The 16,586-nt window shown below is 45.6% G+C and overlaps 1 protein-coding gene across 1 annotated transcript; it reads left to right on the forward strand.

Moving 5' to 3' along the window:
• The first annotated feature begins 3,925 nt into the window (after window positions 1-3,925).
• On the forward strand, window positions 3,926-14,575 carry LOC309516759 (uncharacterized protein). The gene is made up of 2 exons (XM_082195593.1): window positions 3,926-4,257; window positions 12,857-14,575. Exon 2 carries the CDS (start codon window positions 12,857-12,859, stop codon window positions 14,081-14,083), a length of 1,227 nt encoding a protein of 408 aa, XP_082051719.1. The 5' UTR covers window positions 3,926-4,257; the 3' UTR covers window positions 14,084-14,575.
• Window positions 14,576-16,586: the final 2,011 nt, after the last annotated feature.

Raw genomic sequence — 16,586 nt, forward strand, 5'->3', positions numbered from 1 at the left:
GCTGGAAGAGGAGAGGTGTGTAGATGACAGAGGGAGTCTTATTTATCATCACTGCGTGTGAGTGAGTGTGTGCGTGCACACACACACACGCCCCTGCCATAGGCCGGAAATGGGTGTGTGGGGTGCATATGATTGGGTGCTGAATGGGGCGCAGCTTAGCACCCCAAGCCTTAATGAATTTCAAACACTTGCTAATTCCGGGGATTAGAAGTGTCTAGGACACAGTTTTGCATCCCAAGCTTTAATTAATTTCTAACACCCGCAGGACCCAGGAATTTAGGAAAGTCTGGCACTTATAACAATATATTAGATGGCTTTTATAAAATAAAAATACTAAAAAAACCTCTCTGTCCCATTGGAATCATGATCCAGATGGTTTAAATGGATCCTTTTTGACAAAGCAAATGGCAGGCTCCAGATCAGGGTTAAAGCCCGTCTGCTCCCATGGCAGGGTCTCAATATTAAGTGTTCTAATGTCAGGTATACTTACTTCGTTAAAATGAACTTTGAACTATATAACTATATGAACTATATTAGTGTCTTTTTTTTTTAGGATTAGTAATATTCTGGCTGTTGAAAGAACACCTGTTTTCCAAGATTCCATACACTCTTTGGTCATTTGTGCCCAAATCTTAATTGTAATATTACTTCATGTCATTGAATCAGCAGATTCCCTTTTATCTCGTCATGCATTTCCTGCCTCACGTCTCCTCCTCTTCTTTTACAAACTTCCCGGAGGATCACATTCTTCCATGGGAGTGGCTTTGAGTTTTGTCTAATTAAATTTTATAATACCATCAAAGCAAACAACCATGGTACGTTATTATTTTTACACACGATACAAATCACACCACCGATGACATAAAAAAGGAAAGCAAAGAAGCAAGGAATGTGTTTCCACTTAGTAAAGAAGCAGGCAAAACAACAGGATTTATGTGTATACACTGCTATGGACGAAAACAAAGACAATCCACATTTGAAAAGTACCGTATTTTTCGCTCCATAAGGTGCACTGGACCATAAGACACACCTCGTTTTTAGAGGGGAAAATCAATTTAAAAAAATATTATTCCCCCCCCCCAGCCCCAAAGAGCAGCTGTCCACTTCTCCCAGAGCTTCTCGGGACTGCCGCCGGGGGAAGCCTGGGTGTCCCCCCCCAACCCCAAAGAGCAAAGAAGCCAAGACAGTGAGCGGGATCCATCCCGCAGGCTGTCTTGCCTTCTGCCATAGCCGCGCGCAGTCTCTCCCGGCAATTCCCCCACCTCCCGCAAAAGCCCACAGGAGCCACACGCCCTTTAAGGAGCGCGCGGCTCCTGCGGGCTTTTCTACGAGAAGGGAGAAGGGACTGACTGGCCACGTCAGTCCTTTCTCCCTCCTGGGGAAAAGCCCTCAAGAGCCTCCCCCCTGCATTCACTCCATAAGACGCACATACATTTCCCCTTACTTTTTAGGAGGGAAAAAGTGCGTCTTATGGAGTGAAAAATACGGTAATTATGTTGACCAAAGTATTCTAGAGATAGCACACCTAGACTTAAAACACCAGGAGGCCCCTCCCAAAATTAAAAAGAATAGTAGATGATTGGGGTTCATCTGGGCAACGGCGTAGCTAGCTGCTGGGGTGCCTGGTGCGGGGGCGTGTCCTGCAACCGGGGGTGGGGCAATCCAGCTATAGGGGTGGGGCGAGCCTCTCCGACGCTTGGAGCCTCTCCGGCACCTCCCCCTCAGTTGTAGGGTGGCAGCACGGAAGCTGCAGGCACCTAAGCCACCATGTCACTCCTAAAAAGTTTCGTGAGCCCAATTTTTTTTTTAAAAAAACCACTCTCATTTTGTCACACACACCCCAGTGATGACACCTGGGGCGAACCCTGCACCCCCTCCCTCCATCACTGCATCTGGGGTAAGAATTGACAAAAGAAATAAAAGGGAACCAGTTGCCATGGAATTTGTCTCATTCAATTTCACCCCTAATGACTCTACAGAGTTGAGTTATTGTCCGCGAGGTCCTTTGTCCACACTCTGCCATACCAGTTCTGCAAACTGCATACCAATTCTGCTCTTCCACAGAAATGCAATCTTCATTCAAGGAGCCATCAAAATGTGCAGCTTTAAAAGTTTAAATAATGTATCTTTACTCCCAAAGGCACATTCTTCCACCCTCTTCCGAGACAGACGAATGGCAAAAATTTGCTCCTCAAAACAATTAAAGAAGTGCCAATCCAGGATTTATAAGCACCTGTGCAGGGAATGGATATTGAGCTGTAGATAGGGTGCAAGCACGCTGGAATGAATCAAGTATCACCCATGAATCAACTCAAGTGATTATCCCTTCACGAGAGCTGAAACCGATTTGAAGGATGACACCTGCCATAGTAATTTCCAGTCTCCCTCAGAAATTTCTCTCCCGATATCGGCCTCCCAAATTGCTCAATGCCCCCTCCCTCTCCAAATCAGGTTGCTACTGATCAAGAAGGATTTGACGAACAGTGGTCACATCGCCCTTCGCCTGTCTTGGGTGGTGCTGACACAATTTCTCAAATAGTCCTGGCACACAATTTCTCAAATAGTCCTGACACAATTTCTCAAATAGTCCTGGCACACGACAGCATCTTCTAGACTATGAGGCTCACAAAGGTTCCAGCAAATTATCTAACTGCTGAGAGATGCTTACCTCTGTGAAACAAATCTTGTACAGTGGTATGTTAGTTTAAGAACTTAATCTGTTCCTGAAGTCCGTTCGTAAACCAAATCCATTCTTAAACCAAGGCACGCTTTCCCTAATGAGGCCTCCTGCTGCTGGTGCCCTTCCACCATTTGGCTACCGTTTGTAGACTGAGGTAAAGTTCGCAAACTGGAACACTACTTTCAGTTTTGCGGAGTTCGTAAACCGAATAGTTCATTAACAGGGCTGTTCGTAAACCGAGGTACCACTTTAAGTATTTAAGTATTTTTCTCCCCACTCCTTATATTGCTTGTATTGACAGGGGTCACAAAATTGTGGATGATCTAGAAATGGGATAAACATGGAGATAATTCAGGGATTAGTCTGTGTGCCCAAGTGCCCCACACTTTGAGGGCTGAATGAAGGAACTGATTCTGAATCCCTTGGAGATCTTTTCTCACTGAGGGTAAAAAAAGGGATTGCTCTAATGGTAGGATAATGTGGGCTAAGTTCTGTACTAACTCAATGAATTTCCAGTCAATTTTTGATAACTTTGAACAATTGCTGGATCTGAAAGGCATCATTGTACAATCTCAAGCTAGGTACCCTGAGCCCGCAGTTCCTGCTACTTCTATATAGAGCAGCTTTACTTATGCAAACTATTTCCCTCTCCTCCAGTAAAAGAGTCTATTTTCTCCCATCTTTGAAATTCATGGTTAGAATCTCTATCAGGAGCCTTTAAATAACGAGAAATTGGGAAGCAGTGTCATTTTAAATACGGCATTCCTATCGACCCAAGAAGGTTTTTGTTTCTTCCTTTGGGACGGGTCCTTTTGCACTTCAGTTTACAAACCCATATAATCCCTCTTACGAAGTTGTTTAATCTCTTTTGTGGAATGGATCCCAAAATGTTTTAAACTGCTGAATTTCAGCGGACATCTGTTGGATTTGCTTTTGCGCAGGCAGGGATATACGAACTCTGATTTATCATTGTTAGCTACCAGACCTGCTACCCTCCCAAAGTCATTAATTCTAGTCCAAAGGGCAAGGACAGCAGTTAAGGGACTATTCTAGCATCCATAAAACGTCACTGTCAAATAAAGTAATACATTGGTGTCTCCCATTAATGCGCAGGTCTGCTCCAGTGGAAGAAGGCCTCCACTACGATTGCCCTAGTTACCATAGTAATTTGGAACTCTTGCAATTCCCTAAGGCCAACTGGCATCGTGACTCTGGACCCTCAATAGAGTTGCCATGCAGCTGTTTTAAGGGTGGAGGAACTCTGCCAGGAGGGCTGCAAGCCACAGGACACCTGGGTCCTCTTCAAGGGACAAGCCTGCACAGCAGGTTTAGGGGTTTCCCCACTGGGAACCTATGAACGCTGTGATCATCTGGGCTGGGACTGTGTGGGAGTTCTTATCCTGGCAGCAGGTTCTTCCAGTTCAAATTTTAATTTAGTTAGATTGGCTACCTCCTTGGGCAGAGTTAAGGGTGACAGGGTGGAGCCATATTTCATAGGGAGATTAAGTGCTTCAGAGGGAGGAGAGGAGCGAAGGAGCGCAACCATCGGGAAGGAGAAGGATCTTTGAGCAAAAAAGGTACCAAGGCAATCCTCTACCTGGGAGGGAGGAAACTCGCTGAACATCCAGAGCAATGTGAGGGAGGGAGGAGATGTCCTTTTTGATCTTAGAACTTTCCCCAACATGGTGCCAACCTGATTGTTTACACTTTGGCTCTGACTGATCTCCAGCAGCCATGGTAGCTGATGATGTGTTTGTTGTAGTCCAAAAGTCCTGGAGGCCTCACACTGAGGAATCTGAATGACTAAGAGGAGAGACAGGAGAGAGGCTAATAATTTTATGGATGGGGAGGAAGAGAATAGATGGCAAGAGGCTTTTCTCCTTCTCATATAAAACTAGAGCACAAAACATAAGAAGAGCTTGCTAAATCAGGCCAGTGGCCCATCTAAGCCAACATCCTGCTCTCTCAGGGGGCCAGTGAGATGCCCATGAGAAAGACCCGGGTGCAACGGCGACTCTCCCCTCCTGCTGTTTCTAGAAACTTGCATTCAAACTTGCATGCTCTCTCAGGGGGCCAGTGAGATGCCCATGAGAAAGACCCAGGTGCAACGGCGACTCTCCACTCCTGCTGTTTCTAGAAACTTGCATTCAAAAGCATACACTGCCCCCAACCCGAAGAGGCACAGCATAGCCATTGTGGCTAGTAGCCATTGTCCTCTACGGCTTTGCTTAGTCCTCTTTCGAAGCCGTCCAAGTTGGTGACTACCGCTGCCTCTTGTGAGAGCAAATCCCAAATATTAATTCTGAAGAATTCTTTTTTCCTGTCCCAGATCTTCCAACATTCAGCTTCATTGGAGGTCCGCATAAAATCCGGGTGGGCAACAGGGAGTCAGTCCTTTTTCTTCACAAAACTCAAGGCTGATTTGCAGAGCTCTCTGCTGGGAGATGGGGCAGTGATGGTCACTGCACTGGCTTACTCAGTTTTAAATGCTGGTTAGATGGATTCAGGGCTATCAGTGGTTATGAACCACGGTGTTTTGGGCCCATCTAGGACACTTCCACTTGTTCTAGAAAGCATGGGTCCAAGCAGCTCTCTGCTTCCTAGGTAGGGGTCCAAGAGGTTTTGCCTTTTCCCTGCCACTTTCCCCTGGAAAACCTGCTCTTTAATGCTAAATCAGAACAAACAGCAATCTGCGGAAAATCCAATTGCTCCAATTCAGGGCTAAAGATCAGGTTTCCCCAGGGGAAAGCAGCAGGGAAACAGGTGTGGAGAAGTCCTGACTTGAAATTTCCAAGTTCAGAAGCAGGCAGCCTTCCTTCAAATTCCGCAAGTTTGGCGGGAGTGGGCTATCGTCTTCATGTCTGTTTGTGGGCTTCTGAGAGGTATCTGTGAGAAATGTTCGGACTAACTGGATGTTCTAACTAGACTAACTAGATGTTCGGACTAACTGGACCTTTTGGTCTCATCGGCAAGGGCGAATATTCTTACATTTCACCTGCCTTTCTGTGCCCCCTGATTTTCATGATGGTATCAGTTCATAGTATTTTCAGGCAAACTCAATGCAGAAAGCTCTGAAGCTACGGATAACTCTTTAAAAAAAATAATTAACATACAAAATTTTAAAGACATACCACACAAATTGTTACACACATATCCTTATTTGGACTTCCTTCAGAACCTCTGATAATCCTCCGTCTTAATTATTTCTCCTGCAATTCTTAACTTAATATTGCCTTTATGTTTTCTAACAAATCGTTTCTCCCTTTCCATTTTTACAATATTTCTTAGATTACTCCTCACAGAACTTCTTGTAATCCAACAAACGTAATCTGATCGTCACAAATACTTTTCAAATACTCCGTAAATTTAGTCCAGTCTTCAGTAAACCTCTGGTCCCACCGGTCTCAGATCCTTCCTGTTAGCTTGTCTAGTTCTGCGTAGTCCATTAGTTTCATCCTCCATTCTTCTAATGTTGGTAATTCTTCTTGCTTCCGAAGCTACGGATAACCCAGTACTCTACCGAAAGGAGGAGGAAATATTCCCATTGCACTTTGGAACTTCCTGCCTATTGAGGCCAACGTAGTCTTTTTGGCACTGCTAATATACCGTATTTGGCGCTCTATAAGACACACCAGACCACAAGACGCACCTAGTTTTTGGAGGAGGAAAACAAGAAGAAGAAAAAAAATCTGAATCTCAGAAGCCAGAACAGCAAGAGGGATCGCTGCGCAGTGAAAGCAGCAATCCCTCTTGCTGTTCTGGCTTCTGGGATAGCTGCACAGCCTGCACTTGCTCCATAAGACACACACACATTCCCCCTTACTTTTTAGGAAGGAAAATGTGAGTCATATAGAGCAAAAAATACAGTAATTTTTTTTGCTTAGGCAGGCGGTATATGCATTTTATGAAAGGAACTTTAATAAATAATCTCCAGCCCATTCACATGCTGTGGTGTAGTGCGTAGAATATCGGACTAGGGCTGAGAGGAGTCCAGGGAGTTCAGCCAGAAAGCTCTGTTCTGTAACCTCGGGCAAGACACTGTCACCCAGCCTAAGCTAGTTCGCAGGGATGCTGTGAGGACAAAATGGAGGACATAGGTTGGGATGGGGACCATGCTTGCCACCTTGAGCTCCTGGGGGGAAAGGTGGGTTAAAAATGTGACAATGTATGTATGTAAACAAACAAACATGGTGAAACAAGCAGGGCAGAGGGAGAGTTAGAGGGTGCCCCCACCCCTTGCAGAACTTTGTGCTCCAGTTTACATTAACCAATCCTACCTGTACCCTCCAGGTGTTGTTGGACTCCAACTCCCATGATCCTTGGCTGTTGGCCATGCTGGAAAAGATGGATGGATGCTGGAGTCAAACAACGACTGGAGGGCCACAGATAACTCTTTTGCTGCATTAGCAGCTGGGGACTGGAAGGGTGGAAGGCTGCCAGCAGTAGGTACAGCCAGAGCCGATGACAGACAAGAGTTATGCCCCAGATTGGTTGTTAAGTAAGAAGGCAGGCAGGTTGGGGGCTGGCTGAGGACAGATTGAAGTTGGTGGGGCAATGCCCCCCCTTTGCCCTATCGGATCAGCCTTCATCGCAGCTTCCCTGCTGCATATGGACAATGCTTTGAAGGCAGAAATGACAGCTGGAAAACTGTCAACGGGAGAAATGACAGAGGTCACTTGTGTTTCCTGTGGGCATCATAACACTGGCGCTCCCATGGTACCCCGGTCTGCAGTGTTGCTGCTGTTGCAACTCCAAGCAAAAATGGTCTTCTGCCAGGAAATAAATAGTTCCTAAACCATGGGTAGGCAAACTAAGGCCCGGGGGCCGGATCCAGCCCAATCGCCTTCTAAATCTGGCCCATGCATAGTCCGGGAATCAGCATGCTTTTACATGAGTAGAATGTGTGCTTTTATTTAAAATGCATCTCTGGGTTATTTGTGGGGCATAGGAATTCGTTCATCCCCCCCCAAAATATATTCCGGTACCCCACAAGGTCTGAGGGACAGTGGACCAGCCCCCTGCTGAAAAGGTTTGCTGACCCCTGACCTAAACTATGAAGGGGCATATGACTATAGATTCAGAGGGGGGGAAATCAGTTTCCAGATGGACATCCAATTGTCTCTATGGAGCTATTAATTTATTGCAATACAGTGGTACCTCAGGTTACAAACACTTCGGGTTACAGACTCCGCTAACCCGGAAGTAGTACCTCGGGTTAAGAACTTTACCTCAGGATGAGAACAGAAATTGCGCAGCGGTGGCGGCAGCGGGAGGCCCCATTAGCTAAATTGGTACCTCAGGTTAAGAACGGTTTCAGGTTAAGAACAGAACTCCGGAACGAATTCAGTTCGCATTTAAATTTTTAACATGTGTCCATGGAGTTTTCTTGGCAGAGATACTGGAGTGGCTTGCCAGTTCCTGCTCCAGGTGGATCATGTTTGGTCAAAACTCTCCACTATGACCTCTCCATCTTGGGTGGCCCTACACAGCATAGCTCATAGCTTCTCTGAGTTATTCAAGCCCCTTTGCCACGGCAATCCATGAAGGGGTTTAACATGTGTAGTTTGTCAACCTTTTACTTTATTACATGTTTTTATAACTCAGGTGATCAATTAAGCCTGTGCATTTAAAGGTTATATTTTGGTTCTGATTAGATACGCACAGCCTGATCCTACGCATGTTCACCTGAAAGTAACTGAAATGCAGTGGTCTTGAGTAATTCCATGAAAATGTCAACTGACAGATCCATTTTTCATTTTCACACATAGTTAACATGTTTTATGTCATTTTAAACATAATTTCCCAAAGATTCATTATTTTTCCAAATAATGTGAATAAAGCAGCCAGAAGCTTGACATGCAGGATGACTCAGAATCTCTCTATTTCTTTCTCTAACATTAAAGATCTCCAAGAAACTAGACAATAGATTAATGGCCCTTTATAGCAGGACGCGGGTGGCGCTGTGGGTAAAAGCCTCAGCGCCTAGGGCTTGCCGATCGAAAGGTCGGCGGTTCGAATCCCCGCGGCGGGGTGCGCTCCCGCTGCTCGGTCCCAGCGCCTGCCAACCTAGCAGTTCGAAAGCACCCCCAGGTGCAAGTAGATAAATAGGTACAGCTTACCAGCGGGAAGGTAAACGGCGTTCCGTGTGCTGCGCTGGCTCGCCAGATGCAGCTTTGTCACGCTGGCCACGTGACCCGGAAGTGTCTCCAGACAGCGCTGGCCCCCGGCCTCTTGAGTGAGATGGGCGCACAAACCCCAGAGTCTGTCAAGACTGGCCCGTTCGGGCAGGGGTACCTTTACCTTTACCTTTATAGCACCAATGGCGAACTAACAAGGATTTTTTATGTTAGGAACAAAAGCAAATGAGCTTAGAACAATGGAACTTAAATCGGTTTAGCATGTTACATTGGTCACAGAAACTCATAGCTGCCCCCTGGCCAAACAAATGAAAAGAAATATCTGTATTTGTAAACTTTATTCTCTTCTTTTAGGTTTTTAGTATTGAGAGCATCTTGCCTGCATTTTATATGCAACATTTCTTCTGATCAACATACCACCACAATGTGCAATTTACATAGCATAAATGTGTTGCCATGTGTTAAAGTTTGTCCCAGTTCCTTCCCAAAGAATTTAATAATTTTTAGGCTTTTTACTTGCACCATACCATCTATGTAGGACATCTTTTGGAGTTTTATGAAAAGAAATAGGCATCTGCCCTCAAGAAGCCTAACATCTGAAAGAGAAGTCAGATAAGGGTGGAGTTGGACACATGTTAATGCTTTTAGTAGAGAGATAACATATCTCATGTGTTAATATATTTAGTAATTAGATGCCTGATTAAGTTAATTAACAGTAACTTCAACTTTGGCATGGTTTAGAAAACTGCCAAATTAATTTTTCTCTACTAGACCCCATCCATTTTCTTGACGTTTCTGTCAGTTTCCCTTCACAAGCTAGAATTCTGTACCCCTGACAGAGTTAAAATTCCCATAAACCTTTATGAGACTACAGCACCCAGAATTTTCTGAGAGGTAAAATGTGCTTTGAAGGTATAGTGCAGGGATGCAGCCAAACCACTAGTAGCTGCCTGTATAAATTTTATCTGATTTGTAAAATATTATCAGTGTCAACATCTAATACATCTAACACACAACTTGGCCTTGGAACAAAGCACACACGCAGGCAAGGGTGTTTTGTTTAAACATGTGTTAGATGTTTAACTATATACTTGTTAACTATATACCTCTTAACTATATACCTGAAGAGCGTCTCCACCCCCATCATTCAGCCTGAGGTCCTCCTCCAAGGGTCTTCTGCTGGTTCCCTCCCTGCAAGAAATGAGGTTACAGGGAACCAGGCAGAAGGCCTTCTCAGTAGTGGCACCCTCCCTGTGGAACGCCCTCCCTTCAGATGTCAAGGAAATAAACAACTATCTGACTTTGAGAAGTCATCTGAAGGCAGCCCTGTTTAGGGAAGTTTTTAGTGTTTGATGTTTTATCGTGTTTTTAATATTCTGTTGGGAGCTGCCCAGAGTGGCTGGGAGGCCCTGCCAGATGGGCAGGGTATAAATAATAAATTATTATTATTGGGTCAATTTTAAATCTCACACCACCATACTTAATTGTAATGGCTTTATTTTTATAATTCTGTATTTTATTATTATTCTTTTTTATAAAATGTTTATTAAGATTTTACACAAAGCATACAAAACATAAGTAAACCAACTATTACACATACAAAAAAGAAAAAAGAAAAAAGAACAAGAGCTAATAAGAAAGTTACCAAAAAAGAAACCTAATAAAAACCCGGTAGTTAAAAAAATAAAAAAGAGGGGGAAAAGAGAGAAATATCTTAAAAAGAAATAATCCATTTTTCAATATCTTTAAGTTCATTTGCTTATTTCCTTGACCTCCTCACACCTCCCCTTTTGTATTCCTGTTTACGAGGTCCTTTCAGCAAATCCTTCCCCTCTTTCATTTGTCTTTACTCTATAATCTTAACCTATTATAACTATATATTTTCATCCAAATAACTATCTATATTTACATATTCTTATTAGCCTTAATACCAAAACCACTTATTTTCAGTCCAACATCATTTTAACATTCATTAATTTTACAGTATTTCTGTAGATAGTCTTTAAATTTCTTCCAATCTTCTTCCACCGACTCTTCTCCCTGGTCTCGGATTCTGCCAGTCATTTCCGCCAATTCCATGTAGTCCATCACCTTCATCTGCCATTCTTCCAGAGTGGGTAAATCTTGTCTCTTCCAGTACTTTGCAGTACTTTGCAGTAAGTATCCTTGCTGCTGTTTATTATTGTGTAACCGGCCCTGGGACCTTATGGTGAAGGGTGGGTAAGAAACCTTATCAATATATATATATATATATATATGCAGGTTTTGGTGTCTTCGGGTGTCTTCCCGTGTAAGACTCGGGGTGTCTGTGCGACGTTTCGACGAGGTTTCGCACAGACACCCCGACTCTTACACGGGAAGACACCCGAAGACACCAAAACCTGCATTCCTGTACCCGTGAAAATCTACGAAAGCAAATATATATATATACACCACACCCCTCAACAGTACTTATAGGAACTCAAACACCAGATTCTGCTCTGTTCCAGTAACAAGAAGCCGAAAGCACCAGCCTGAAGATGACGAGTGAGACCTCGTCGAAACGTCGCACAGACACCCCGACTCTTACACGGGAAGACACCCGAAGACACCAAAACCTGCATATATATATATATATATATATATATATATATATATATATATATAATCTACGAAAGCATATATATATATATATATATGCTTTCGTAGATTTTCACGGGTACAGGAATGCAGGTTTTGGTGTCTTCGGGTGTCTTCCCGTGTAAGAGTCGGGGTGTCTGTGCGACGGGGTGTCTGTGCGTCGTAACGTCGCACAGACACCCCGACTCTTACACGGGAAGACACCCGAAGACACCAAAACCTGCATATATATATATATATATATGAAAAATAGATTGGGAAAGAGGATGTGAGTAAGGGGAAACAAAGTAAGGCAGAAAGAATGTGGAAATGGGAGGGAGGGAGATATCCAGGATTCCAGGAAAGAATCCCAAAGGTTTAGAATTTCAAAATAAGTTCAAAATAAATTTGTTTGAGGAACAAATATCTGGGGAACAACAACTGGAGAGAGACCTGTTGGAATGTAATGTAAAAGTGCTGTGTAAAATGTATAAAATATTATTGGAATGGGAGACAAATTATGAGCAAGTAAAATCCTCAATGATACATTGGGCAATAGATATTGGTCATAATATAGACATGGAAGCATGGGAACGATTGTGGAATATGGATATAAAATTTACAGCATGTTATCGTCTAAGAAGGGACGTGGGTGGCGTTGTGGGTTAAACCCCAGAGCCTAGGACTTGCCGATCAGAAGGTCGGCGGTTTGAATCCCCGCGACGGGATGAGCGCCCGTTGCTCGGTCCCTGCTCCTGCCAACCTAGCAGTTCGAAAACACGTCACAGTGCAAGTAGATAAATAGGTACCACTCCGGGGGGAAGGCAAACGGTGTTTCTGTGCACTGCTCTGGTTCGCCAGAAGCGGCTTAGTCATGCTGGCCTCATGACCCGGAAGCTGTACGCCGGCTCCCTCAGCCAATAAAGCGAGATGAGTGCCGCAACCCCTGAGTCGGTCACGACTGGACCTAATGGTCAGGGGTCCATTTACCTTTACCTTTATCATCTAAGAGAAAATTTTTATAAAAGAATGGAAATGGTTTATTGAATATTTGCAGATAAATTGTAAATAGATACGAACATTGGAAGGATTAATGTAATAACCTGCAGTTTTATAAGAGTATATATTTAACATAGATGAATAAATGAGCAAATTGAGTTCATTTGGATATGCAGAAGATATTAAAAATAAATTTAAGGAACCGCAGAAAGAGGGGGAAGGAAGTCAAGTTTTGAAATGTTAAAATGATTGTAAAATTAGTGAAATGTATAAACTTGAAAAGCATTAATAAAAATTTAAAAATAAATTAATTAAAAAATAATTAAGAGACAGGAGGAATAAGAGAATACAAGAGAAAGGGAAGTGGAGTCTTGCAGCCTCCTCTTTAGGCTTGAATAACTTCCTCTTTATCCTGACTTACCGGTACTTCCTGCCTTCGCAGATGGCGGCCGTTATCGGGGGAATTTCCCGGCTCTTCCAGCCAACGATTGGGGTACTGTCTGCAGAGAAGTTATGCCAGGGTATCAATCCATGGTACTTCCTCATTGGCCTCCGCATGGTTACTCTCTTTTTTGCCTTTGGACCCTGGGACTCCCTCAAGACCGATATGATTTGCCAGTGGCCCAAAGATACTGGCGATGCAAAGACGTTCTGTTCGGTCCTCTGCTATAACCAGCTGTTCCCCATCCCCGTCTCGGCCCTCTGGACCTTCCACTTCATCGCCATCATCTTCACTGTGGCGCTCATGAAGTTTGTGTATGTTTCGACAACGGACAAATCCGGGAAGCCTGGGGAAGCAGAACCAAAGCCCGGAGAAACTGGGTGCTGCGAAACGGTTGGCAAACCTCAATTTGGCGGCTGGAGATACGGGATCTACATCTTCACCATAGTCTTGATTTTGGCCATAGAGCTGAGCTTCATGTGGACCCTCATTGGCCTCCAGTTACCAATTATGACCCGAGGAATCGTCACATGCCGCCCGAACAACCCAGTATGCCCCGAAACGGCCCAGTGCGCTCTCAACGGACGAGCCGACAAGCAGGCCATTTTGTGGGTTCTGGCCTTTTGCGCGGCAGCCAACGTCTGCGTCTGCATTGGCTATCTGGCCTCACATGGCGGGCAGGCCTGTGGTTTTTGTGGCAGCAGCGGCGGCGGCGGCACAAGGAAGCCTGCGGCTGGTCACTGCGGCAACTGTGATGGAGAGGCCGGGGAACGCGGCTGTCTCCGTAACGGAGCAGGATGTCACAATGCCCAGGGCGATGGCCTGGGATGGGAAGGGGCATATGGCTACCGCAGTGACTGCAGTGCGGCAGGACCAGCGGGATGCAGGTGCCAGACAGAGGGAGCGAACTGCTGCTGCCGCCAAGGCAACAGCGGCGGCAAAAACGCGGCCTGCGGCTGTCAGGAGAATAGGCACTGCCCCTGCTACTTCCAGGGTAGTGAGGCGGGGCATAGCCGGAGCTCCATGCCCACCAAGGAGGATTCGGAGGGGAAATTGCTAAGGGGAGACATAGAACTGGGGCCAGAAAAGAAGAACTGGACTGTTGGGATGATGCAAATGAAAGAGCCAGTGAGGCCTGGGCCCAAAAGGGGCCGAGGTAGCCCAGGAGGAGGGAAGGGGGTAAAATATATGGCGAAGTATGAGATGTGGGGCAAGAGAAGGGTGTAGGGTGGGAGCGAGTGATGGGGAGGAAGTGGAGAGCTACCTTAAAGGATTGCCACAGGGCTGGGCTTGCCACGCAGCCGGGGGAAATGCGGCCTGCCTCAAGGGGCACCATAAAGGCGCAAGAGGAGGAACTGAGGAAGGGAAGAATGGGGCAGCAATGCAATGGTTGGCCCTCATGTGGTTGAGTGGGGTGCTATTTGGGCTTCACTCCAGGCCACAGCAGGGCGTGGGCCACCATCATTCTGGATTTTGCCTGCACCGTGTCTTGACAGCACGCCAACCTTTCTTTTTATTTTTTAAAGAATCGCGTATTTCAAATGCTACCGTGCGCATAGCGACAAAATGAGTCAAGATAAAAATGACACATGAAAATGTGGTGCAAGCCCCGCACTCCAGGTCTAGGGTGCTCTGAATTTTCTCCACACACTTTAGACAATTGGACGATTGAAAATGGTAAAATCCCTCTCTTGGATTAGAATAATCTTATACCTTTTTTTTTAAAAAAAAACAACCTAATTATTTAGTCACTAACGGGTAACTCATTCAACGAGCCCAGAAGTTATTTTCTTAGAATATTTATTTATTTATTTATGGGCAAATAAATGCTACTTTTCTGAAGATGGCTTGAGAGTGACTTACTAGAAAAGAGAGAGACAGAGACAGAGAGAAGCGGCATAAGCTACAATAATAAATTCTATCTGTCTATCTATCTATCTATCTATCATCTATCTATCTATCTATCTATCTATCTATCTATCTATCCATCCATCATCCATCATCTATCTATCTATCTATCTATCTATCTATCATCTATCTATCTATCTATCTATCTTTAAAAAAACAGACAAAAAGAAACAAAATAAGGATAAAATAAAATCAGCCAATAAGAACATGGTCAACATCTAGGAGCCAGGAGAAAAATGGGACAGAATGCCTAGACCTTTGACAATTGTGAAAAAGAGGGAGAAATTGCCATTTCACTACCGCTATTAATGGTGCAGGAGCCGGGCTCTCTTTTTCACCTGGCTACCTTACCAAGAACATCGGACTACAGAGAAGGTTTGTTTTCCCAACATCCAGCTAATATTTATACACAAGTTTGCCGCCCACTTCACATAGGTTCGCAAGTCCAGCTACTGCATGCACTTTACCAGGGGTCAGCAAACTTTTTCAGGAAGGGGCTGGTCCACTGTCCCTCAGACCTTGTGGGGGGCCGGATCCACCCTCTCACAAAAGCACCAACCGAAAAGACCCCCTCTCCCAAAAGGACAACCCCACACTGACGCCGCAGATGCCAACACGACCTTGTCTTCGGCAGCGTTGGCATCGTCCTCTGTCTCGGCAAGCCTCTGGCCTGGGCAGCAAAGGAAGCCTCCATGCCGCCGCCGCTGCTTCCGCCCGCTCAGCTCTTCCCGCTCAGCCGCCTCTGGGTGCCGCCCTTTCCTTCCCGCTGAGATGGGCGAATGGGAGGAAGCGGCTGAGCTGGAAGAGCCGAGCGGGAGGAAGTGGCAGAGGTGTGGAGGCTGCGCCAGCATCGCCGCCCACCCAGAGGTGTCTGCGACTTCTGATTGGCTGCAGGAGCTTCCTGCAGCCAATCAGAAGCTGTGTCATGTCGCGGACGTCAGTCCCCATGCGGCAAGGCCTTCACACCGCGCCAGTTTAGCACAAGGACTGACCAAGCAGGCAGCAGAGTCCGCAAGGTTCGCGAGTCGGATTAACGAGCCTGGCGGGCCGCATCCAGCCCGCGGGCCTTAGTTTGCCGACCCCTGCACTTGATCTATATTAAGGTAAAGGGACCCCTGACCATTAAGTCCAGTCGTGGCCGACTCTGGGGTTGTGGTGCTCATCTCGCTTTACTGGCCGAGGGAGCTGGCGTACAGCTTCCGGGTCATGTGGCCAGCATAACTAAGCCGCTTCTGGCGAACCAGAGCAGTGCACGGAAACGCCGTTTACCTTCCCTCCGGAGCGGTACCTATTTATCTACTTGCACTTTGATGTGCTTTCGAACTGCTAGGTTGGCAGGAGCAGGGACCGAGCAATGGGAGCTCACCCCGTTGCGGGGATTCGAACCGCCAATCGGCAAGTCCTAGGCTCTTTGGTTTAACCCACAGCGCCACCTGCGTCCCTTTGATCTATATTATCTACTGCCAAACCCAAGAAACAGGCTCATTTGTTTCAGTTCCTTAGGCAGGGATTCACACTTGAAGGATTTACATCAGGAAACGCTACCCCATCCTAATAAACAGATTGCCAAAGCCTATTATTTCAGGACTGGTCCAGAAAAGGAAGTGACAGTATTACGACTTGTTGACTCTTCCTGCAGTGTCCTACAGCCTTTGGGAAAAGCCATAGCTGAGTGGCAGACCATCTGCTTGGTATGCAGAGTGTCTAAGTTTCAATCCCTGGCAACTCCAGGAAGGACTGAAACTCTGGAAAGAGTGGCTGCCAGTCAGTGCGGACAATACTGAGTGAAATGGACCAATGGTCTGGCTCACTGTAAGCCGCC

The sequence above is a fragment of the Podarcis vaucheri genome (genome assembly GCF_965113315.1).
Source record: "Podarcis vaucheri genome assembly, chromosome: 13".
In the NCBI taxonomy this organism is placed as follows: domain Eukaryota; kingdom Metazoa; phylum Chordata; class Lepidosauria; order Squamata; family Lacertidae; genus Podarcis; species Podarcis vaucheri.

Bases quoted from the DNA above. Each gene is read 5' to 3' on its own strand.
- LOC309516759 (XM_082195593.1), top strand. From the start codon at position 12,857: ATGGCGGCCGTTATCGGGGGAATTTCCCGGCTCTTCCAGCCAACGATT.